The 25,888-nt window shown below is 36.7% G+C and overlaps 1 protein-coding gene across 1 annotated transcript; it reads left to right on the top strand.

Moving 5' to 3' along the window:
- SLC5A7 (solute carrier family 5 member 7) lies at positions 1-23,770 on the top strand. The gene is made up of 8 exons (XM_036092994.2): positions 1-212; positions 5,336-5,449; positions 6,218-6,373; positions 11,134-11,282; positions 14,082-14,225; positions 18,102-18,255; positions 21,880-22,097; positions 23,144-23,770. Exons 1-8 carry the CDS (start codon positions 35-37, stop codon positions 23,768-23,770), a joined length of 1,740 nt encoding a protein of 579 aa, XP_035948887.1. The 5' UTR covers positions 1-34.
- The last annotated feature ends 2,118 nt before the right edge of the window (positions 23,771-25,888 follow it).

Genomic DNA, 25,888 nt, shown 5'->3' with positions numbered 1-25,888 from the left:
CTAGCTGTGGAAGAATCTGGACCCCTAAGTAAAAATGACTTTCCAAGTGGAAGGACTGATAGCTATCATCGTGTTCTACCTTTTAATATTGCTGGTTGGAATATGGGCTGCCTGGAGAACCAAAAACAGTGGCAGCTCAGAAGAACGCAGCGAGGCCATCATAGTTGGTGGCCGAGACATTGGTCTGCTGGTGGGTGGATTTACCATGACAGGTAGGTTCTGATGCCTCCACTCTGTGCTGCCCACCCCTCCTTAGCTTCTCAGAGTGACAAAGCATACCTTAGCCTTTGTCCTTTGGAGATCCCTTATATTCACTGCTTATATATTCTAAAAATAATTTTACATTTATTTAAAACAAAAATAAAATGGTTTCAACTCAGTAGTACTTGAACAAAATGATTTTATAATAAATCGCTGGACAGAATATGGATGAAATGAATCTGGGCTATCTGGACAGTTCAGTGGGTGGGAACAGAGTAAAAACAAAGAGGTGGAGAAAAGTGTCTTAGTCTTACAAGTTATGTGATAAAGTCAGTGTCTCATGTTCACTAACACAGGCACAAAGTTGTGACTTTGGGTTGTCTTAAAAGATGATGGTTTTCAACTAAATAAATCAGTTAGGGGCAACACAATTCCAAATTGATAGATGCCCTGTCTTGAAACCTAATTCTCCCATTTAATAAACTAATTAACTAATTCCCTCAGGGGAAGACAATCACATATTAGGAATCCACAGCACTGGAAAAAAAAAAAAACAACAACAACACAATGATTTCCATGAACCTTGATATAGAAGGGGAAAAGCTAGGGCGTGTCCTAACAGGAATGCCTCAGCCAGTATCTGCAGCCCTCTCCCTCTCAAACCACCTCTGGGCTCTGAGGATCTGATGCCCTGAGATGGCTCTGTTTAAGTGGTGACTTGTTTCTCTTTTATATTCTTCTTGGTTGTAGAAAATATTTCTGAAAAACAACAATTTAAAATTATATCTTTAATATTCACTAACAACACACATTTCACTTCTGATTCTTACTAGGTTTTTAAACATTAGCAATATAATCCACACTAACTGGAACTCTGAGGGCCCACTGGAAAATATCCCATCAGAAATCATATCCAAATGATGCCAAATTTCAGTCCTGATGTGCTATTCAAACGATTCATCTGTAAATGGAATGGTTTACCAAAGCAATCTGTGAAGACTACATCCCTGTTGGCCATCTGAAACCTACCATGTTCTAGAATAGTTTAAGGACTATAGGTTTTATTTTTCAGATATGCATATTTTATGTTCTTTAACTCTTTGTCAACTGTATATGGTTTCATATGATCTTCATGAAGCTCTTTATGTTTGCGCACCATGAAAGGGCTCTGGGGTTAAGTAAGGACACAGAGTTACGTGGTTAACAAGGACCAGAATCAGCACCAAACCCAGGTCTTCTGGCAGCCACGCCCTGAAGCCCCTGCAGGGTGCACTGCATGCAGACCTCCAGCTGACTTCACTGCCTTTCTTTATAAAGGCACTTCCTTTGTAAAGAGGTCCTTTTTTTTACCCTCTGTTGCTCAGTTTTTCTACATAAACACATATATAGAGCAAATTGTATCATGCAAAATATTTTCTGTGATAGCTAATATACACAGTTAGATTAAGTACAAAAACAATAAGAATCATCCATAAGCCTACCACCTGCATATATGTTTACTGAAATGTTAGTATACATTTTCAGATATGGTTTCTCTTATTATCCACCTATTGATGAACACCATACACAACTTTACATCTTCATTTTCATTGTTTATTATACCACAAACATTTCTTCTCTACCCTAAAGATCCAGATGTGATACTGGCATCTGAAGTGAATCAAAACATTGTGATTATATTCCCTTCAGGTTTTTCCTGTACAAAGAAAATGAGAAGAAAAACAAAATAAAACAGTGAAAGTTGATCTAACTCAAGAAACTGTTGAAAAGAATAAATGAGCTGCTCTATATCAAAGTCTTTGTTCATTGTAAATATTGTTCATTATAATGTTCTATTACTCTAATGTTATATCTATTGTGTTCATAAAGATAATATTTCAGAATTTGGTCTTTTAGCACCTAGAATGATTTTTTCAATGTAATAGTCTATTAAAGTATATTAAAAAATTTGAATCATGATATTTCATATGAAGTGTCATGGTCTAGCTCATTTTTTAAAGATTTTTTTCAGTCTTTCAGAACTGAAAAGAATCTTGGTCAATATCATAATTCATTTAAAATCTGAACCATATTATCTAAACCTTGTCAGATTCATTAATTGTATATATTTAACAAAGAATAAAGATTAAAAAATAAAAACGCATATAGTTTGAAAGAATTCTTGTTCTCACTGGTGAATCTGACATGAAATATACAGACATGAAGAGCAAATTCTGGCCTAAAAGGGATGAGACTGGTAAAAATGGGAGGACTTTAACATGATAAGTAACCAAGTCTTCACTTCTATATTATAATGTTGATATTCAGTCACCAAGTTTGTTTTGGACAAGGGAGAGGAGACCTGCACAATGAAAAATGATCATTAATAAGCTCTGTGCTCATAAGACCATTTACTTTATGCAATGAAAACATTGCTTGCATGTTGTTAGCAGTTCCAGTTGCCTAGCAGGAGAATCAGGTCTGATTCTGCACCTGTGAGAATCATTTCTTCAAGTCCTAGTTAGACATCCAGTGGAGGGGGGAAGCACTATTTATTTATTTATTTATTTTTATTTTTATTTATTTTTATTTTTTTAAATTAACATATAATGTATTATTGGTTTCAGAGGTACAGGTCTGTGATGCATCAGTCTTCTATAATACCCAGTGTTCATTACATCACATGCCCTCCTTAATGTCCATCACCCAGTTACCCCATCCCTCCACCCCCCTCCCCTCCAGCAACCCTCAGTTTGTTTCCTATGATTAAGAGTCTCTTATGGTTTGTCTCCCTCTCTGGTTTCATCTTGTTTAATTTTTTCCTCTCTTCCCCTATGATCCTCTGTTTTCTTTCTTAAATTCCACATATGAGTGAAATCATATGATACTTGTCTTTCTCTGATTGACTTATTTCGCTTCGCATAATACCCTCTAGTTTCATTCACGTCATTGCAAACGGCAAGATTTCAATTTTTGATGGCTGTGTAATATTCCAGTGTGTGTGTGTGTGTGTGTGTGTGTGTACCCCATCTTTTTATATTCATCTGTCGATGGACATCTGGGCCCTTTCCATAGTTTGGCTCTTGTGGACATTACTCCTATAAACATTGGGGTCCTTCGGATCACTACATTTGTATCTTTTGGGTAAATACCCAGTAGTGCAATTGCTGGGTCATAGGGTAGCTCTATTTTCAACTTTTGGGGAACCTCATACTGTTTTCCAGAGTGGCTGCACCAGCTTGCATTCCCACCAACAGTGTAGGAGGGTTCCCCTTTTTCTGCATCCTCGCCAACATCTGTCATTTCCCAACTTGTTAATTTTAGCCATTCTGACTGGTGTGAGGTGGTATCACATTGTGGTTTTAATTTGTATTTCCCTGATGCTGAGTGATGTTGAGTATTTTTTCATGTGTCTATTGGCCATGTGGATGTCTTCTTTGGAGAATGTCTGTTTATGTCTTCTGCCCAGGGAAACCCTGTTTAAATTTTCTGGAAGGCTTAGAATGAGAGAAACAAATAATAGCATTTGTTATTTGTTAACACCCATGTAAAAGCTTCCAAGCAGATGAGAGTGGCTGTTAAGTGCATATTTGCCCACTTTAGGATTTTGTATATAAACTTTCCATTTAAATGTGTTTAAAATTCCTTTGCAGGGAGGTCTTTTCATGTTAACATTTAAATAATAGTACTAACCCCACAACATTCTCTTCTTTGCTTTGTATTTGGATCAAAAGCCAGATAAATTTTGGCATGAATGCTATAGGTGTCTACCTGTCTTTGACAGTTTCATGTACATATTTTTTTTTTATTTTACTTACATTCTGTGAGATTTCAAATAACTTTTCAGAGTCAAATTTTATTCCCAGTTGGATGATATAGCCTAGAATTCAGACTCATATCTGGTAAGCCAGCCTTTGTTCCTCATAATTTTATACAAATTCTACAAGAGATTCTTTTAAATATTTTGGCAATACTCCTCAAAGGATATAAACTATAAAGATTTAAGTGTTCCATTAACTTTAGCTTTTCAGCAATAATCAAATATGATACTGCCTTGTCACAGAAAATGGTAGAGTTTATAGATCCTTCTTGGCCCAACCTTGTTTAACCAACATGTGTTTTCTTTGGTTCCTTGACCTCCTCCTTCAACTATTATGTTACAGATATTCTATTAAATAACACCTGAAGAAGATAATATTTCTTATTATTCTCCATGAAATATCAAATTTCTTACTAAAAGACCCAGATTAAAACAAAGAATACAAGTGGGTATGCAGTCAACATTTCAAATTCTAAATTATTTCTTATGCCTAAGTGCATGTTGGGTACTTGGCAAGAGGGAAGGAAAAGATAACTTACACTCACTTTAGGAAGCCTTGGAGCAAAAGTGTCATCTCTCCTTTAACATTTTAAGAAAGTAAGTAAGATGTTTAAGGTGATTAAGAAGTGACCCTATTAATAAAAATAAAATTTAAAAAAAAGCACATGCATCCACAACTGCACATGCACATACTCCCCCTGCCACTCCCCTGCACCAGGAATATAACTGTGATCAATGTGAGAAGAACAATACAGTTAAAACAGAAGGACCTTAAAATAAAGAAACTTGATAAAAAGAAAAAAATAATAAAGAAACTTGACCTCATGTTATGGAGGCTGAAGTGTAAGTTGTACTATTATTGAGAATAGAAATAGTCATATAATATTTTGTATATAATGTCAGACTTTGGGATATAACAATATTGTTTGAAAGTATTGATGACTAAATAGACTCAGAAAAGACCCAGGGGAACACTGTACAGAGAAATATCATGTGAGCCATAAAGGGAATGTTAAATTTTCTACAAACCACTTTAAAGAACATGAAAAAATAAGGGAATAAATATAAATAATAGAATGTATTTAACTCAATACATTGAAAATGTTTTCATTTCACCAGTTAATTAATCCAAAAAAAAATATTGAGACAGCTTACATTTACTTTTGCATACTCGGTCTTTGAAATCCAATGTGTATTTTACACTCAGAACATTTCAGACCAGAGTAGCCAAATTTCAAGTGCTCAATAGTCACAGGATGCTAATGGCCATTGTGTTAAACTGAGCAGTATGCTAAGTATGGCCGTGTCTTTCCCTCACTGTTCATTCTATTTCAGCCACCTGGGTCGGAGGAGGTTACATCAATGGGACTGCTGAAGCAGTGTATGTACCAGACTATGGTCTAGCTTGGGCTCAGGCACCAATTGGATATTCTCTTAGTCTGATTTTAGGTAAGTGAAAATTTAAACCTTAGTGACCCACTCAGTAAAGCATAAAGAACAGGAGTACAAACAACAAGTGCAATAACAAGTCAAACTGTGAATAACTATTGCGAAAAAAAAAAAAAATGTTACCAGAAATCTCTCAAGTAGATGTTACCAGAAATCGGTAACACTAATGCTTAAGATTATTTGATCCCTTGATTATGGAGTATGTTTTTTTAAAAATCCCTTGATCTATGGCAATAGAATTGTGAATTTCTTAACATATGATTTTTTTTCTTTCAAAAATAGTATAGAGGTATCATTAACAATGAATCAACTTGAATTGTACCTGAATTTCTTTTTGTAAATCAAACTAAGAAAAGGTCAAGAATATTATATAACAGAGTTCCTATTTTTTTTTTTGTTTTTTTGCACTTAAAATACATTTATTGGATCTTGTGCTTAATCAGTGTCTGAATGCTATGCTGGGTGATACAAAGGCATTTTAGTGAGTGCCACACTGGTCCATGTTTTTCAATCCACATGCCTTGGATACACCATTCAATGGCCCTTTGGCTGCCTACAATGACAAATGTATTAAGAAATTCATGTTTGGTTACTAAATATGTCTTGGTTCTATACTCACAGTATATTTCAGACTAGTTCTTCCACACATATCAGTGTTCTAAAAAAGATTATTTCCCTTGAGAAATTATAGCATAGTAAAAAGTTGGCAAAGACTATTATCTTATGAATTTTTTATTTTCTCATAAACGCTTGTTTAATTTATTTTAGGTGGTTTGTTCTTTGCAAAGCCTATGCGTTCCAAGGGATATGTGACCATGTTAGACCCATTTCAGCAGATCTATGGAAAACGCATGGGTGGGCTCCTATTTATTCCTGCACTAATGGGAGAAATGTTTTGGGCTGCAGCCATTTTCTCTGCCTTAGGTAAGGACCTCTGCCTCTCTCTGGTTAACAGAACATTACAAACCCAACTTTACTCCCTTAAGCCACAGGCCAGGCCACCTGCAGCCTCCCTCACCTGGATGAATGCAACCATCTCCCCGCTTATTGTTCAGCGCTCCTCCTCTATTCTACACATAGTACAGACTCATCCTTCTAAAATGCAAATCTGATCATGTCCCTTTACTGTTCCTTTCCAAACTTTTAAGTAAGTGCATAAAGCTTTTTATGACTTAGGCTCTGATTCTTCTCATCATCGCCCCTCCTCCTTCCTTTTTCCAGAACTCTAAACCTCACCTCCTCTCTTGCCTCTAACACTGTGCAAGTCCAGATGCCCTCTACTTTGGACTCATTCCCGCCTGCCCTTTTGCACATCTGCCTAGCTAACCAGGAAATGTCCTTCAGTCTTCTCTTAGATGTCACTTACTCGGACCAGTAATCCTGACCTCGCTGGATGCCTTTCCTGTGGGCTTCCTTAGGCACCTGGAATTTTGTTTTCATTGGACTTGTCACTTTGTATGATTATGTGCCTGTTTATCACGCCCAAATCCAACCTCAAAAAAGGGATTATAAATTTCTTGAAGGCAGGACTTGTGCCTTGTAATCTTATCACGAATGAATGAATGAGTGAATGAGTGAATCCTCTCTACTTTCTTCAAAAGAAAAACAATATTACTTCTTTTCTCAATGTAATCCTAAAGTACTGAGTTGTACACATGTTTAGGGATCTAGAAAATGAACTGAGACTCCAGTAAATGCTAAGGACCACCTATCCTGGGCTCAATGATTCTCAGCCCACTTAATAAGGTTTAGAAAACGAGAGATTTCAGTGGGATGGTGGGAGATTGTCAGTCAGGCTTGATAACCTGCCTTTTGATCAGGGGAAAATATAAACCATTTCACTGAGCGTTGAGTTCCTTCTTGAAGATCAACAGAGTTGGAAGTTCCACAACCTTCCTCAGTGAACTATGTCTGTGTTTGACATCAAGGTATCTATGTATGTTTCTCTCCATCTCTTCTTAGAAATGAAGATAAAGGGCTTCAGTCTACAGCTAGACCCCAAGTAGTCAAAGCAAAAGTAAGATAAGATGAATGTCCTTCTGTGGTATTTATTCCAGACCACAAACTTGTCTTCTGGCTTCAGTATTATCATCATATCTAACCTCTGTAATATCAGATATTAGTTTATGTTACCTTTCACTCCTTTCTTTTTCAAACTCCCATATAATCTTTCCTTCTTGGTCTCCAACTGTAAACTGAATGGATGATTTGATGTAGAAAAGAAGAGAGTTTGATAACTATAAAATGCTGTATAACTCAGTTGAAAATGTTGCACTTTCTTGGTGCAATATAATAATACTCCACAATTATCATTGCACTTATATCCTAATGAAATTATGTGTAAAAATACACCTCCCTTTCCACCTTGCTCTCATTAGCCAAGAAGCAAGCAATGGGTAGTTTATTTGTCATTGGTTTCAATGCTAGAAAATGTTGATTTTAAGAACAAGCTGCCTGCTGAGATATTAAAAAAGGAGTGGGCTGAATAGCTAACAAAATACAAAATGTTCACTCTCATGGAATAAAGATCAATTTATATAACAGAGCCCTAAAGGGAGGATTGAATTAATAAACTAAAATTTCTTTTTCAAAAGATTTATTTATTTTAGAGAGAGCACGAGCAGGGGGAGGGGCAGAGGAAGAGAGAGAGAGAAGCAGACTCCTTGCTGAGTGCAGAGCCTGAAGCGGGACTCGAACTCAGGATCCTGAGATCATGATCTGAGCCAAAATCAAGACTCAGACGCTCAAACAACTGAGCCACACAGGTGCTCCAACTAATATTTCTAAAGTATTTTGGAAATATAAACTTGAACTGCGCTCTGAACTTTGTTGCAATTAGTTGCTTTTGTATATGTGTGTGTCTATGTCTGTGTGTGTGACAATATATATGTAAAATATGTGACAATATTTATGTAAAATATGTTGATATATATATATCCCTCTCTACATAGATGCACACACATATCAAACAACATGTATAGAATCATTGCTGCTATTGCTTGAAGTATATGCTCTGGTAAACAGAATGTGTATTTTTAAATTAACACATATTTTCTTCAAAAATAATAGTTGGACATAATTCAAAATTAGAGTTTATTAGAAATAACTTGGAATGCTTAAGAATAGACAAATATAAGATCTATTACCACCTTCCTGTGAATGGGCTTAGTTCACCACTGAAACTGGGGAGAATTTTAAACTCTCTTCTTGGCATAAAGAGACAACATCCTTCACATGCATTTTTTTAAGAAATACATATTTAGGGGTGCCTGGGTGGCTTGGTCAGTTAAGCATCCACCTCTTGATTTCGGCTCAGTTCATGATCTTGGGGACATGGGATCAAGTCCTGCATCAAGCTCCACACTCAGCTCCCGGGCTGCTTAGGATTTCTCTCTTCCTGTCCTTCTGCCCCTCTCCCAACTCTAAATAAATAAATAAACTCCTATTCACTATAAATAAATAAATAAATAAATAAATAAATAAATAAATAAATAAAATCTTAAAAATGTATGTTTACACTTCTCACAACTCAAATTCAGTGAATTTTTATAACTTTATTTATAGTATGTTTATTTTTATGGCTGCATGAATAAAGTAATATTTCATAGCAGATCTGGAAGTATAACTTATTTTATTCACTACAAATGATGAAATTATTTAGAAAATATTTTAGGGGCGCCTGGGTGGCTCAGTTGTTAAGCGTCTGCCTTTGGCTCAGGTCATGATCCCAGGGTCCTGGGATCGAGCCCCACATCGGGCTCCCTGCTCGGCGGGAAGTCTGCTTCTCCCTCTCCCACTCCCCCTGCTTGTATTCTCTTTCTCACTGAGTCTCTGTCTGTCAAATAAATAAATAAAATCTTTAAAAAAAAGAAAATATTTTAGAGAAAAAGTTGATCCTAATCTTAATAGTGATAGAAAAGTGGGTGACTTCTTTAAAACCACTGAGTTGCAACCAAATGGTAGTATTTCCCGGTATCTAAATCTTTAGGATCCTAGTTCAGTGATCTTTCTTCTATACAGCCTCCCTCCCTACCTTTTGGAGGTGTAGAATTAATAAAATTTTCACTAATGGGTAGAAAATTAAACAGAAGTCCAAAGAGGCAGGGTAATAATTGTACTTTTCATAATTCATGAGATATGACTTAGAAATGTTGTTATTAAAGAAGAAAACCAGGCCAAAAGAAGAATGGCAAAGAATTGCAACTAAAATTCCAGCATGAAGTAAATAATTGCAGGAAAAAAAAAACTTGTTAAATATCTATACAACAATAACTCAGTCAATTATCCAAAGTCACTTATAAATAATTGAAATAATTGACCACCTTCCCTTGTCTTCATCCTCCAATTCCTTACCAGAATTTTCATTTTATTAATTGGCTTTACTCAAGAAAATAATTTTGTTACCAAATCCAAAGCACTAAGAAAAAAAAATCCTGAAAAAGATTTTATATTTTTATCTTAGATCAAAATATTTTATGCTGCTCCTTCAGAAAATGGATTTTCATCTCTGGTAGGTTGCATACACTGTTAGCATGCAATTGAGGAGTGGTGGCAGAACATAAGATTGCAATTAATGATATAAAAAAATCACAGATTTGCTCCGTGTATGTTAACTTTCCTATAATTGCTGTGTTTAACAATATAAAATATAAACTATATTACTTTTGAGAACAATGGGGAAAGGGTCTGTAAAACAGCAAGTGAATTCTGAACTGGAAATCCAAGAACCATAGTGGGTCCAATTGTCCATTCCCTAATATTCTCATTGGAAATATAGACACCAACAAACAAAATAAACAAAGTCATAACATAAGAAAAACATAAATTTTATTTCTAAGGCAGGTTTAAAACTCTAATAATGAAAATTACTTAAAAAGATGATATTGAAATCTAGGGCCCTTCAACACATTGGTGTCTTAGCAGTGGGACTGGAATAAAATTTACCAATTTTATTATTTTCTTCTACAAAATTATCTTAAACATTGGTACTTTATACCATCTGTCATCTAAATAAAGCTAGCAAGGAGGCACCTGGGTGGCTCCAATTCTTGGTTTCGGCTCAGGTCCTGATCTCATGAGTCATGAGATGGAACCTCAAGTTGTGCTCTGCACTCAGTGGGAGTCTGCTTGGATATTCTCTCCTTCTGCCCCTTCCCCTGCTTGCTCTCTATTTCTCTCTCTCAAAAATAAATAAATAAATCTTTAAAAGAATAAAAATAAATTTAAAAAGCTAGCAGGGGTCAGAGTTAATGCAAAATGGAAATTGGGTGATTGTGCTTATCTCGAGGATATGAGTAAATATAGTGCATATAGCTAGTAAAAATTATTGCAAGTTCTTATAGTAGTATTAAATTTAGTGTATTTCATGGAATTCTGAAGTCATGTCATGAATTTTGGGTGTTGCACATAAACAAGTTACCAAAGCATCAATTTCAGAAAGAAGGAATATTTTTAAACATATGTGTATTTATATACATAAGTATATATATGTATATACATATGCAAATTATAGAGATTTTAAGATTTTTATATGAAAACTTACATTAACTATTATCATCCAATATATTTCGCATGACACAGGGAAAAATACCTGCTGTCAACTGATCATTCAGTATATCCTTGAACAGAAAGTGGAATCCATTTGAGTACCTTGACAACAGCATTCTCTTGTCTGCTTTCTTCAGGAGCCACCATCAGCGTGATCATTAACGTCAATGTGCAAGCTTCTGTCATCGTCTCTGCACTGATCGCCACTCTGTACACGCTGGTGGGTGGTCTCTATTCTGTGGCCTACACCGATGTAGTTCAGCTTTTCTGTATCTTCATAGGCCTGGTAAGTGGAGCCATTCACAGACTTTCTTTCTTCTTTTACTTTCCTCTCCTTCTTTCTAAAAGGTAATGTGGTATTTTATATGAACTCAGCAAAAATTAATAGAAATGTTATTTTCCATCATGAATAATACATAGTAAGTCATGTACCATTTGAAATTTTAGATTTCTCAGTGAATTAATTGGACAAAAAAATGTAATCATTTTGCTAGATTTTGACAGAAAATATGCCCTCAGTTTAATTCTTAGAAAGGTCTAGGGCTTCCTTTCCTTCATGCCTACGTTTGATGGAAACTTATGTGTGCTCTTCCTTGAGTTTGAATGCAACACACTTTACTCAGAGTTAAAATGTAACTGAGCAGGGAGCCTGAAGTGGAGCTCGATTCAAGGACTGAAGGATTATGACTTGAGCCAAAGGCAGATGCTTAACCTACTGAGCCACCCAGGCGCCCACTGCATTGGTCTCTTAACCTTCCCCTGTAATTGTTTTAAGTGATCCATAAGACTGCTCATAAGACAGAAATTATCACATTTGAAAAACTGTGGGTTTCAATATTAATCATCACTATTTGTGGCCTAAAAACAAAGAAAAGGCTTAATTATATAAGATACTAGAAATATTTATTATATATTGCTTATAAATCCTAAACTAAATTAGGTAATATATGTGTGTTTTATTCAGTAAAAGGTATTGTATAATTATGAGACGTATTATTGGTATTACATTAAAAGTGCTTTTGTGTATTATGAACACATTTTAGTCAATGTTGAGCCTTTGCAAACTCAACATTTTAAAATGTGAAGACTGCATTATTATACATATAATAATATCCAACACCTAAGACATATCCAAGAAAATGGTGTGAGTACTCCATGCTGGGCACTGTAGTGGGTTCATACACATGTATGTTATCTCAGCTTTGTAGCCTATAGGACCAGTGCCCTTGGAGAAAGACCACAGAAAGAAGCAGCTAAGGCTGCACATCATGACTCCCTTCCCATGGATGATTAAAGCACCCTTGAGCCTCCTTTTTTTTCCTTCTTTTTCTCAGAATGAAAAGCTCTTCACTCTATTTTAATGCTTACACTAGACATTTAGGAATGAAAAATGAAGTCGAAGCTCATACTCATTTTTGTTTTGTTTTTTATTTCCTAGCATCTGTAATAATGGGAGGAGCATTTTAAAAGAACTGACTACAACTAAAATTACAGTTTAGCCATAAATTTACATATGCTAGCAATGATCACAACATTTCCTCTTTTTCCATTAGCATCTATGTGCATTTCATGGAATCTCATTCACTAGTATCTTAGTTGAATTCAAGTCAATTTAATTTGCTTAATGACTCCTACTTTCTTATTTTTAAATTGTCAAAAGCAAGTGAACAGTGCTGAAATTCAGAATTCTGCTTAGTATCATCATAAACTTCCAGAAATAAATCTCTGTTCAGAACTTGGAGGCAAGTTGGGTTTGGCAATGACAGATCTCTTAGCTGATGCACTTGGTATACCAAGAAAGACAATGCTAGGGGATGAAGCTATTTATTGATGATATATGTAATTTCTCATTGCTTTTCATGAGATCAGAACTTAAAATACACAGGAGCATAAATCAAGCATGCGAGTATAAAGATGATAGGACAAATATATGTGGGGATAGATGTTAGAGTGGTTTTCTGCTACAAAATGTAACTAAACTAATGAGGAATCTAGTTGTCTTGGTTACTAGTTAAGAGCCTATTGACTTGACTGAGTAAAAGGCCAAGCTTGGTTTGTTTTCCAAGCTTCAAATGGCTATACATGCATACATAATTAATGAATCAATTTACACCTTAAACGATCTCCTCTCAAATTCTCCAATTCTGTTGATTTTATCACCATCCTTGGAGCTCCACAACTGTAAATTTGAGGTTCATCTGTTCATTTTCTTTCTCTAACTTCTTCCTACTGTAATCTAAGGGCTGCTCAGTCTCCCTTCAGAACTCTTTTCAGTACCAATGTCTTTCCATTTCTAGTATCATGGCTCTATTTAAGGCCCTTACCTGGGTCATATCAGTGCACCTACTGCTTTTCCTAACTCCTCCTTCTCCTAAGCTCACTGTTCACATCTATAATATTAAAATGCAGAAGAAATCTACTAAAATCTTTTCACAACTCAGAAGAAATGCCTCTAGCTTCCAGTTGCCCACAAAACAAAATATAAACCCCTTAGCTTGCAATTCAAATTTCTTGCCATATATTTATGTTTATCTCTCCCGTTTCCCTAAGCCACTCCCATGCCAGCACACCTTGTCATGCAAAAGATCTGTGTGCACACCCTGTATGTTTTTCTCTTCTTTGCCTTGTTCCACCTAGACGGCCTCCCCATTCTCTTCCTTCTTTTATTAGCCCTGGGCTCACCCTTGAAATTTTGTCTCACCCACCAAGTTCTCAATCAGATCTTTCCTTGTCACTTTAATAAATGGACATCTTTCTCTAATTCAAGGAGAACATTAAAAGTTTATATATCGATATAATGTTCTCAAATTCAATGTTTTCTTCCCAAAGGTTGGCTGACTGCTCCTATAATTGATATGACATGGTATAATTAAGCACAGGCATAGATAATATGTTCCTCTAACTTTTGTAAATCAGTGTTTCATGGTGTCCCACAGAGAACGTGATTCCAGGTTCTTCTCTGTCTGAACAAGAAGAACAACCGAGCTATGTAGTCTCTGAGAAAACAAACACATGGCTAAACCTTGTGTATATGAGACAGGCAAAAGCCATAGCTTAACTCTGTCACGTCCCTCTCTGGTTGCAGTGGATCAGCGTCCCTTTCGCCCTGTCGCATTCTTCAGTTACTGACATTGGGTACACTGCTCTGCATGCCAGATACCAAAAGCCTTGGCTGGGGACCATTGAATCATTTGAAGTCTATACTTGGCTTGATAGTTTTCTGCTGTTGGTAAGTAATGCCCTTACCTGAGGAAGGCAATTTCATTTTTCCTAAAATCAAGTGCATTTTTCAGATTTAAGGTTTATATGTAAATATCACCTACTGGCTCATGTCTATTTCTGCACTGACTACTTCCTGTTGGAAGGATGGAGCCACTTACTGACTATGGTAGCTGATTAGTGTCAAAGTGGAGAGAGAGTGAAGCCTTAAAGGGAGAATGTCTGCAGGGTGATGTATGGTGTATCCACATTCCTATTGTGCTGTAAGTAAGGAACACCATGCCCTACCCCCAGGGACTTCCCCAGTCTGACGCCAAGCCATCTAAAAGTTTTAATTTGTATTTTGGATTAAGGCATTAAAACCAGCTTCTTCTGAAATAAGTAACCCATTCAGTTTCTAATTACTGAGTAAGTAAATTACTGCCAAAAGGCCTTTAGTGCAGACAGAAGTTGGGAAAGGAGGTGTCATTCAGGAAAGATGCCAAGAAAGAAGCACTGGGAAGTCAGAGACAGCTTAGGAATTTGCAGAACTTCAGGGTGAAGGTGTTGGTAGTGAGACGTGGGGCACAGAAGAAATAAAGGCAGATCACAGATTGAGGGAAGAGGGAAAAACCAAAAGAACCTGCCAGATTTTGTGATTTTGCTAACTGGAGAGGTTACTTACAAAAGTAAAACACTGTATTTAATTTCAAAATAAGAAATAGATTAATGTTTATATCAAAATTAAGCGGAGATTATTTTTGTTTCCTTTTTTGAGGGTTCACAATATTTTATGATTTCACTTTGTATTTGTGGCACTTTGCTAAATTTCAGCACTAAAAGTAGATGTGTCTGTCCCAGTAGAGAAATTCCTGGTAAGAAGGCAGGAAAACATGCAAACAAGCTGTTTCCAGGGGTGGGGGGGAGGGCTTCTTTCCCAAGGATTGTTAAGAAATGTACTGGCTGACATTTTTCTAGAATGGTTTATAATTATGAATTGAATGGAGAAAGGGTTAAATATTATAAGTATGTGAAAATATATCTGCATGGCAGGTATATCTATGGTTATATGGAGGAGATTATGGCACTCAGAGAAGATAGACAGTCTGTTGATAATCACACCATTGTGTGAATGAGGGATTGAAATAAAGCATCAAGACCCTAAAATCATTTCTCCTACACTACACTTTAGTCCTCAGATTTATTAATCTTCAAGATAAGGCATTATATCCAATGACTGCTAAAGTTTCCTCCATCCCCCCAAAATTATATGACTAAGTCATATTCATTCTTCAAAATGTACCATAAGTGGTAGTGAAATGATAGATGTTGAGTGAACGAATGAGTGAACTGTAGAAGTATGCCTCGAAATGTTTCGCCAAGGGTGTCTGATCTTCCAACTGTCTCTCTCAACTTCCACTTGTCATAAGTGACTTGTGGAGTCCTGCTCTGGATACCTTCCACAGATCTCCCAGCCCCACCCTGAACCTGCTCGCTGACAGCATTCCTCAGCTGGCCTATTGTGGTGGCCCTTCACAGTCTCCATGTGGCGGCCCGCCCGCATCCCACTTGTCCAAACCCTTCTTCCACCTTGCCATCAGGCCTTCTGTTTGTCTGCGGAGGTCAGATTTTACCTTACTTACAAAGCACTGATGACCTAAATGTCTAGAGAGATTGGCATGTAAATTATGGTGTATCGATTCATACAGGCGTTGAAATTATTAATGAATATTCATTGGCATAGAAAATGTTAAGGGTATTCCGACAGTCCTGACTTTTAATGGTTCGACTTAGGTTTTCAACTTTGCAATGGGGAGAAGGCGATAGCATTCAGTAGAAACCCTAGTTTGAATTTTGGTCTTTTCCCAGGTTAGCAATAGGGGGTATGATCCTCTCTCATTGTGCTGGGCAGCGGCAGCCAGCCACAGCTCCTAGTCAGCCATGAGGGTGAACAACGGATACACTGACAAACATTCTGTACCCATACACCATGCTGCTTCTCATTTTCGGTATAGTATTCAATAAATTATATAAGATATTCAACACTTCATTATAAAGTAGGCTTTGTGTTAGATGACTTGCCCAACTATAGGCTAATGTCAGTGTTCTGACCATGTTTAAGGTAAGCTAGATTGAGCTATGATGTTCACTAGGTTAGGTGTATTAAATGCATTTTTTATTTTGACTTCAGATATTTTCAACTTATGATGGGTTTATTGGGATATAACCTCATTATAAGTCAAGGAAGATCTGTATTGATTAACAGGTTGCAAACCAAAGGAAAAGTTTTGGAAGAATACAGACTTGAGGGCGCCTGGGTGGCTCAGTTGGTTAAGCGACTGCCTTCGGCTCAGGTCATGATCCTGGAGTCCCTGGATCGAGTCCCGCATTGGGCTCCCTGCTCGGCAGGGAGTCTGCTTCTCCCTCTGACCCTCCCCGCTCTCATGTGCTCTCTCTCATTCTCTCTCTCAAATAAATAAATAAAATCTTTAAAAAAAAAAAAGAATACAGACTTGAGGCATGGATTATGAATTTTAGAATTTCTTCTTTTACTTTTTTTTTTTTTTTTTACTTTTGAACATGTATAGCTTTTATACGGAAGAGATTATCCTGGAATCAATATGTAACAAGCACTCTGATTAACACAGAGGTGAGAGTTGATAAACAAGACATCCCAGAATTTAGAGCCCAGTGAGAGAGACAGGCAATTAAAGAAACAACTTCAGTACATTGTAATATGGAAAATTCATTCATCAGTTCACTCATTCATATGATAAATATTTATTGAACACCGACTGTATGCAAGTCAGAGACCCATGGCAGTAATCATGGGGAAGGAATTCCCCAGACTCCTCTTTAGCCACTCCCACACACCCTAACCTTTAATCAAGCCAAAGACACAGTGGTCTCAGAGCTGTTTCATTGTTCTTTTTTCTTTCTTCCTTTTTCACACTGAATTCTCTGCCAGGGGCTCTCTTCTCTCTCCATCTCTATATAGTGACACCCTCTCAATGCTTAAGGACTGACTCCATGCAATTCTGTAGGTTTTCCTGATTACCATGCAGTTGTCCTTCATCCCACTTTCCCTCCTCCCTCTGTTACTCCTGAATAATTAATTTTCTCATTTTTCTTCCCATGCATACCTCCTTATAGCAGGCTACAAATTACATTATAGTTCACTGTCTCCAAAACGCTTATGAATGCATATCCTCAGTAAGAATTGTAAGCACACTCCCAATGTAGATATATGTAGTTATGAATTACTTACACATAGGGTACTAATACATTATATAATCATTTAATAAAAAGAATGTAACATATAAGTATGAGGTAAAAAAGAGTATAAATAGAAATTCTAATATTTTATTTGATGCTATTGTCTATATTGTCTTGAGCACTCTGTACACCCCGCTTTGGAAAACAGTGTGTTGCATTGACTCTCCGATATGAACAGGTTGCTCCAGAGCAAGAAACCATTCCCCTCGCTACCATCCTATTACCTGGTTCAGAAATATTTATTGGGTTTTATTGATTCAAATTAAAATTCCTCCCTTCAGAATCTTAATTTTTTGAGACAATTTTGTGATGGTTAAAACCTCCAGACGAAAACAGGTTGAAGGCTTCTGGATAGTTGTAATGCAGTTTGAAATAGGTAAATTAAAGAATAGAAAAGGTTGGGCTATGTAATGATGAAGGAAAAAAACTTGAGGAAATTCTGCATAGTTGAAGATGTGACAATGACATGATCACAATTGAGATGTTTGTCATGTAGGACTCTTTATGGCACATCAGAACCATACATATGACTATTGTGAATGTGACTGTAAAAAAAAAAATCTTACTTAAAAATACCTAATAGATGTTGTTTGCCTCCAATTCATTCTGAGTCCCTGTTGTTTCCATGCAGATGCTGGGTGGAATCCCATGGCAAGCCTATTTCCAGAGGGTCCTCTCTTCATCCTCAGCCACCTATGCTCAAGTGTTGTCTTTCCTGGCAGCTTTTGGGTGCCTGGTGATGGCTCTACCAGCCATACTCATTGGGGCCATTGGAGCATCAACAGGTATATCTCTTGACACTTCACTAATTGACCCACTGAGGCTTCACTGAAGTGACTAATTACCACCCACTGCCCTCCTTCCCCCACTTGCCCTCTTACCCCACTTAGTTGATTGTTTCTCATCATATTCATATAGACTTTTATTATAGCATTCAAATAATTGTATTATAGCCCAGTGCCTCCAAACAGTTTTTGATTGCTCTCACCACTAATAAAATATATGTGAGCATACCCCCCCATGTTGGTATACTTAAGAATTGTGTATATGTAATCCTGTCAGCAGTGGTTCTCAGTCAAGGTGCACATTGACATCATCTGGGGAGGAGAAGAGATGCTTTAAAAAAACCTATTTCTATCTTACCCCACAGGGATTTTATTTTAATAATCTAAGATGGATCCAGAGACTGGTGTTTTTTAAAGCCCCTTGGTTGGTCAAAGTTGGTCTGAGTTGAAAGCTACTGGCTTAGAAATCTAACTGACACCTAAGGACCACTTTGAACTGGAGATTCCTGCTTTACATTCTTAATAGTTGGTTAATTAAAAGTTTTCTTTCTTGGAGAAATAAATCAATAGGTGTGCAGGTAAAGGTAAACTTAAGGTACTGAGACTTAGAGAATAACTTACTCAAAATTGGTAAAAAGAGCATAATGAGATGCTTGTCTCCTAGTTAGCCTCTATCTAAGACATTTTTAAAATCTCACCATTAATTTAATTGAAATTGTTAATTTCTCCTGAAACTTACATATCTATGCTATATAGCTTCCAAGAGCATTCATGAAAATACATCACAGTAACCCAAATTCAAAGAAGTCCTGTAGGTAGAAATCATTAAAACAGACTAAAGAAGTTTACCTTGCACTCCACTGTGTTTTGTAAAGATGATACAGGTGATACACCCATGGCTATTTTGATTTTCAATTAGTAGAGCTACTTATTGGATTATGTCACTTTTACAAGAGCAGCCATGTTTCATAGTGTACATTCTCCATTCCAGTTGTTCATCCATAGCATAAACAAGCACTTAAAAAGATGACTGACAAAGGTGATTGTGTGCCTCTGAATAAAAAATAGCATTTCTGTCACAATCAAAAAACAGATCTGGCTGTGTACTCACGCTTGTGCATGTGTGTGGGTGTTCGTGTGTGTGTGTGTGTGTGTGTGTGTGTGTGTGTTCGTGTGTGTGTGTGTTGTAGGACAGCAGACTAAAAAAGCCAATGTAAACTCTATCTTTTTCTTGGATTGTTATTCTTGGTTGTTATTTCTGGTACCATAACGTCTCAATGAATGCTATAAAATTGGCTTCAACAAAGCATATCTTTGAACAACTGTAGTGGAAAATGGGGGAAGAAAAAAGTGATAGGATTCAAGGGAAACCATTCCTATTTGGTCCTGGAATTACGCCATAGAAGTTCAGCAAATAAAAAAGGAGCTATACTAATGTACATTTAAAGATTCCATTGTATTCTTCAGTACATGATAGTATAACTAAACAGTAAAGAACTATATATTCAAAGATAAACTTATTTTTTTGTTTGTTTTCACCATGATTGTCTCCATCTTGCATGGTGCACAAGGTATTTTTGTAACCTTTACAATAAAGCCTTAATAGCCATTTTCTAAAATCAATTCGAAGATATAATTCCTTCTATGAATTCTACAGTTCAGCAGACCAACTCATCATAAAATCTAAATAATCTTATAGCCTATTTTACTAGTGGCTTATCTCAGATTCTGTTGAAGAAGAATAATATTAATGTTGGTGAGTCTTAGACCATTAATGGACAGGTTTGTATAAATCAAAACTTTCAGGTTTTTGGCTGCATTTAAAAAATTAATGGAAAATTTGGAAAATAATGCTGACAGTGTTTAATTGATCATGCAATTCCTTCAATTATGATAAAAAAGACAAACTTTCTGAAATAAAAAATACAGTGTCTTATTTTCTTCATAGTATCAATATCAGATATAATTTCTAAGTTTCAAATTTTAAAACTTGAAAGCACATTTGCTTATTTTTTTTTCAAAAAACCGTTTATATATTTGAAGAAACTGCATGTTGCTTACTTGGCTTTGTGGTTTTAAAAAACATTTTCAGACACTTACATATATTACTTATTGTATGAAAATGTGTGGTTGTATAATTTATGAATGTAGTTTTTCTAAATCAGCTTCACAGTGTTATTTTGTGAGATAAAAAAAATTGGTAATACTCTGTAATGAAATTTTACTCCAAAGGTTAATCTATTGCACTAACTATAATTTGGTGAATTCCCAGATTTTGGCTGAATATTATCATCATTCAGACCTATGCAATCAGAATCTTTCAGGATACTCTGCATTGTAAAGGCATGCCTGAGAGATCACAGTGTTCATTAAGGTTTGAGAACCACTGAATTAATCCAATGATGATTCTTCTTTTTACTTCTTGCTTTAACAAAATCAAGCACTTGCCATTCTCTGCGCATTTCTTCCTTATCCTCACAACTGTCAAACTGGCTCATTGCTTTTAACAGCCTGGCCCACAGACTTAGCCAGAGATGTGCTGCAAACAGTTGCCTGTGGATCTCTGGTGCCCATGCCCTCCTGCTTCCTTGAGACTCTTTTTATCTTTTATGTTTTGAGTCCTTTTACACAAAGTCCAAAATCCTCCTGAAGTGCAGGCTCATACCTGCACTTTCTACTCAATAAAGCAAGGACTTTCTTTTACATATCATGCCTCCTGTTTCCAGGAGGTAGAATCCAATGCAAGAAGGAATTTAGTTGGGAGAAAAATAATGTTGAGGGAGCTCCAAAAACCAAGTTTATATACAGGAAGAGGATGGGTGAGAATAGCTCCACTATCGTGTATGCATTAATGAATGTCTGACTGAGGACTGAGCACTGAAACACTAAGTGTCCTCTCACATCTCCAACTGGTTGAAGAAATACTCAATGCTTTTGTTTTATAACATTTGTTTTCTATGATTCTGTCATAGAAATCACATGACAATTTGATGTCATAATTACAGAATAGAAATAGGTAGAAATCAAATGACAATTTGATGTCATAATTACAGAATAGAAATAGGTAAAGGTAGGTAAGTAAATAGATGATTGACGATTGTTAGATGATAGATAGATAGATAGATAGATAGATAGATAGATAGATAGATAAACAGGTCTTATGAATAAGGCTAAGTGTAACCAAAACCCATTAGAAGCCAGAATTGTATATAAGACAATGGACTTCCCACCTACTCAGACCAACATACCTAGTTAGATTTCTAGACCGAATTATAGACTTCTCCTTTTTTTTTTTTTTAAAGATTTTATTTATTTATGTGACAGAGAGAGACACAGCAAGAGAGGGAACACAAGCAGGGGGAGCGGAAGAGGGAGAAGCAGGCTTCCTGCTGAGCAGGGAGCCCGATGTGGGGCTCGATCCCAGGACCCTGGGACCATGACCTGAGCCGAAGGCAGACGCTTAACGACTGAGCCACCCAGGCACCCTAGACTTCTCCTTTAGTTAGACTTATTCATACATTCTGAATTTATTTCAAAAGCTCCTAGTAAATAGGATGACCCCCAGATGGATAAAGAACATATGGTTCTTTGGTTGTTTTTATATGTGTTTTTTCTATTCAACAGACTGGAACCAGACTTCATACGGGCCTCTAGGTCCCAAGGACAAAAATGAAGCGGACATGATCTTACCCATTGTTCTGAAGTATCTCTGCCCTGTGTACATTTCTTTCTTTGGCCTTGGTGCAGTTTCTGCTGCTGTTATGTCATCAGCAGATTCTTCAATCTTGTCAGCAAGTTCCATGTTTGCCCGGAACATCTACCAGCTTTCATTCAGACAAAATGTAAGAATGGTTTTTCCAAACGTAACGTTATTGTTGTTGTTGTTGTCATCATTGTATTTATTGTGTCTGTAGTATTATATGTTTATTAATATCCTGTATTAAAATCGAACTCTAGTTTGATTAAGCACACAAGGTTAAATAATGCTGAATTTTATTTAAGCGGTACATAAACATTTTTAATGCATGTTATCATTTATCTTGGTATGAAAGGGACCAAATCAACACTAGCATTTTTTGAGAGGTACAGTCATATTGCTATAATTTATATTTCTTGTCTTTCTAATGAAAGAGTCATGAAACCTAAAACATCGAAAAACTTTGAGTTTAATCAAATATGATAAGAAACTTGAAGCAGAGCATAGTGAGTAAGCTATTTCCTGGGCATTTGTGTAGCATCTGTCCCACTCTTCACTTGAACTCCCAAGTCTATATTGGTAAGAAAATTGCTTTTCAGTGTGATTGACCTTATTGAATCAAGTAGGTGCAGAACAGCACTGTTGTGTCACTGAGGAGCCAATAACCCCTATTCACCTTCTTCCTTCACTAAGGTTTTGTTTTTCTCTAGTTTTTCTAGGTCGTAGTGAACAAAATGGTTCCACTTGTTTTTAAGGTGGCTGGGCTTAAAGATGGTAGGACTCCCAGGGGACAGCAAGCAAGGGTGGGCCATACCTCCTCACAGCCACATAGGAATTAGTCCTTAATTGTCCTTAATTCCTTATGTAAAATATGTGAAATCCTTTCTCGCATTATTATTCCCCTATGACAGCACGTTAGTTCATCTCACCTCTCCCCTGCGCATTCAGGGAAAGGTGTAGCTGCCTGTGCTTCTGCACATGGCACACAGAAACCCCTCCCAAAGGCCCACCAGGGAGGCCACCTAGACGGCTTGCTCCCTACGATGTGGTTTAGGTGATTTTGGCCACATTGAACTATATGAACCAGGGGAATTGTTTACACCAGCTTTAAAGCACAGAGATCCATCTCATACTTCACCTAAATGAGCCAGTGCACTGTGTGAAAAGCTGTTACTGTGGCAATTTTTGCAGGCATCAGACAAGGAAATCATCTGGGTCATGCGAATCACCGTACTTGTGTTTGGAGCTTCCGCCACAGCCATGGCCTTACTAACGAAGACCGTGTACGGGCTCTGGTACCTCAGCTCAGACCTCGTTTACATCATCATCTTCCCCCAGCTGCTTTGTGTGCTCTTCGTCAAGGGAACCAACACATATGGGGCTGTGACAGGTTATGTGTCTGGCCTTTTCCTGAGAATAACTGGCGGGGAGCCGTATCTGTGCCTGCAGCCCTTGATCTTTTACCCTGGTTACTACTCTGATAAGAGTGGCATATATAATCAGAGATTCCCATTTAAAACCCTTGCCATGGTTACCTCGTTCTTATCCAACATTTGCATCTCCTATCTAGCCAAATACCTATTTGAAAGTGGAACCTTGCCGCCCAAATTAGATGTGTTTGATGCTGTTGTCGCAAGGCACAGTGAAGAAAACATGGATAAGACAGTTCTGGTCAAAAATGAAAACATTAAGTTGGATGAGCTTGCACCTGTGAAGCCCCGACAGAGCCTAACTCTCAGCACCACTTTCACCAATAAGGAGGCCTTCGTCGACATCGACTCCAGCCCAGAAGGGTCTGGGATTGAAGATAACTCATAATGACCCCATCCAAATAAAATATTGCTTTCACAAACAGAGCACCACAGCAGGCTAATCTGGGTTGCAGCATATAAAAAATATACTTTAAAAACAAACAGCATTCAGGAAGACAAAAATCCATATAAAAGTGCAATTGCAAAAGTGCAAGCCAAGCTAGAAGGAAGCATCTGTGAAAGCAACAGCTTGCTTTCTCATCGATATTTCTCATCCTCATTTCATTCTGACTCTAGTTAGTTTTGTTAAGTATTCAAAATTGAATTAAGACCCACTCAAAGAACGGAGGGCCAAACAGAGTATTTATTCTGAAAAAAAGAAGTAGACACAAAATGAAAGAGCCAAGGAAATTAGGTGGGCTTGATCCAGACCTTGTCTGTTAATGCACTAGTGGGTCTAGTTTACGGTCGCAGTGAAGCAGGAGAGGAACTTGCCATCACTCCAATGAATGGTGCAACAAATTAACCACTGATTGTCCTGATGTGATGATTAATCCCTTCTTTCATGTTCTTAACTAGAACATTTACTGAATATGCATTCCGTTTCTCTTTTTATAGTGGCACATATTATTCTGAGCGCAGACAAAGCAAACACACACAAAATATCATGTTGTGTCATTTCTTTAGGTACAAGGTAATAGGAAAGTAGAATCCATCTTTGTAGAGGAGCACTGGTTCCTTTGAGTGTGTCTAATAGCTACCATATGCATTGAGACACATACCTGGAGGATGGAAGTCATGACTATTAGGCAACCTTAAAGCAATAAATCAAGAAGGCCATTAAGCAGAAAGTGACAGGAAGAAGAGTGGGTTTCCACTTTCATCTGAAGTTTATATAGTTTTGCTTCATGATAAAAGAAGTAATGTCTTGGCTTCCTATCTAAATTGGTATTGGAAGTGAAATTGAGCCATATATAAAGTGAGGTAGCAGCGTAGCGCCAATTAAGGTTAACGAGAGATGAACAGCACCTCTTGATAAAACTAGAAAAACAAAACCCTCTCAATTTTGAACATTCATTCATTTATGAGGATGATTTAATGTCAAGAGAGTGACTCTGTGGCACTTTTTGCAAAAACCAGTCTTAGGTACTAGACAAATCACCACTACAGAGAGTAGATAGTGAATTTTAAAATGCAGAAGAAAGCAGAAAGTAAAAATAAGTCCCAAAGGGAAAAAGCCATCAATTTTAACATTTGGTGTCCACATAACTTTCATGAGGTTGGTCATTAAATATTATTTTACTCCGTTTCTGGAGTTAAAAAATACATATGTGTATATAAATATGCAATGGTTTATATGATTTTAGAATTTTAAATGCTTTCCCAGTAGTCACATTATAGAAATAACCATAGCTGTGTCTACAAAAACAGAGTGAATTGATGAGCTAAAAAATTATCTGAGCATTTGATCCAATAAGGAAAGGCAACATGACTTATTTAAACTAAAGCACATTGTCCAAAAACATTTGTTTTGCAATTCATAGACAAAATGAAGTTAATTCAGTGTTCAACATTAAGTATAAAAGTTGTGTTGAGGAAGCTAGAATTCCTTTTTTTAAAAATTTTTAATCATCTAAAAGCATCAACTAATGCATCTATTTATTATTATACATGAATTAAATTCACAGGGTAATTTTTTAAACATGAATTAAATAATTTTATATGTTGTGATGTCCCATATTTTAATGCTTTATCAAAACTTGATGGAGAATATGATGTTGCGTTCAAAATCTTTATAGATCATCATCTATACTTAAATGAAAAGAGAATTCTTTTCACTCATCTATTTGCTCAGAATCTTCTTTATGCCTAGTACCCAGTGGAGTACTTGGAAGGAGCACATTTTTGGAACCGGTAAGTGTGGGAATCCCAAGATTCTCAGACATGGATGGAGAAAAGAACCCAGGGCAGGAAGCTCACGAAGGACAAAGTACAATGATGGAAACATTTGGCATGGAAAAGTGATTAATTGTTGGGGACCGCAGTTCCTGGTACATCTGCTCCTTCAGATGTTCCATGCTCTGCAGCACACTACCTGAATAATTATTTTTATGCACCCCATCACCCTGAATTTTTGTTTCAACCCATTTAGGCGCCACCTTCCATAGACGATATCGCCCATATT

Source organism: Halichoerus grypus, chromosome 10 (genome assembly GCF_964656455.1).
Source record: "Halichoerus grypus chromosome 10, mHalGry1.hap1.1, whole genome shotgun sequence".
In the NCBI taxonomy this organism is placed as follows: Eukaryota; Metazoa; Chordata; class Mammalia; order Carnivora; family Phocidae; genus Halichoerus; species Halichoerus grypus.
Note: the sequence above shows the minus strand (reverse complement) of the source record. Positions and strands in the feature narration are given on the sequence as shown.

What these genes read in the sequence shown, in the direction of transcription:
- SLC5A7 (XM_036092994.2), top strand. Translation starts at nt 35, where the DNA reads ATGACTTTCCAAGTGGAAGGACTGATAGCTATCATCGTGTTCTACCTT. An exon ending in TCTGTATCTTCATAGGCCTG is followed by an intron (nt 11,283 to 14,081) that starts GTAAGTGGAGCC and finishes CTCTGGTTGCAG; the next exon opens with TGGATCAGCGTCCCTTTCGC. An exon ending in TTGATAGTTTTCTGCTGTTG is followed by an intron (nt 14,226 to 18,101) that starts GTAAGTAATGCC and finishes GTTTCCATGCAG; the next exon opens with ATGCTGGGTGGAATCCCATG.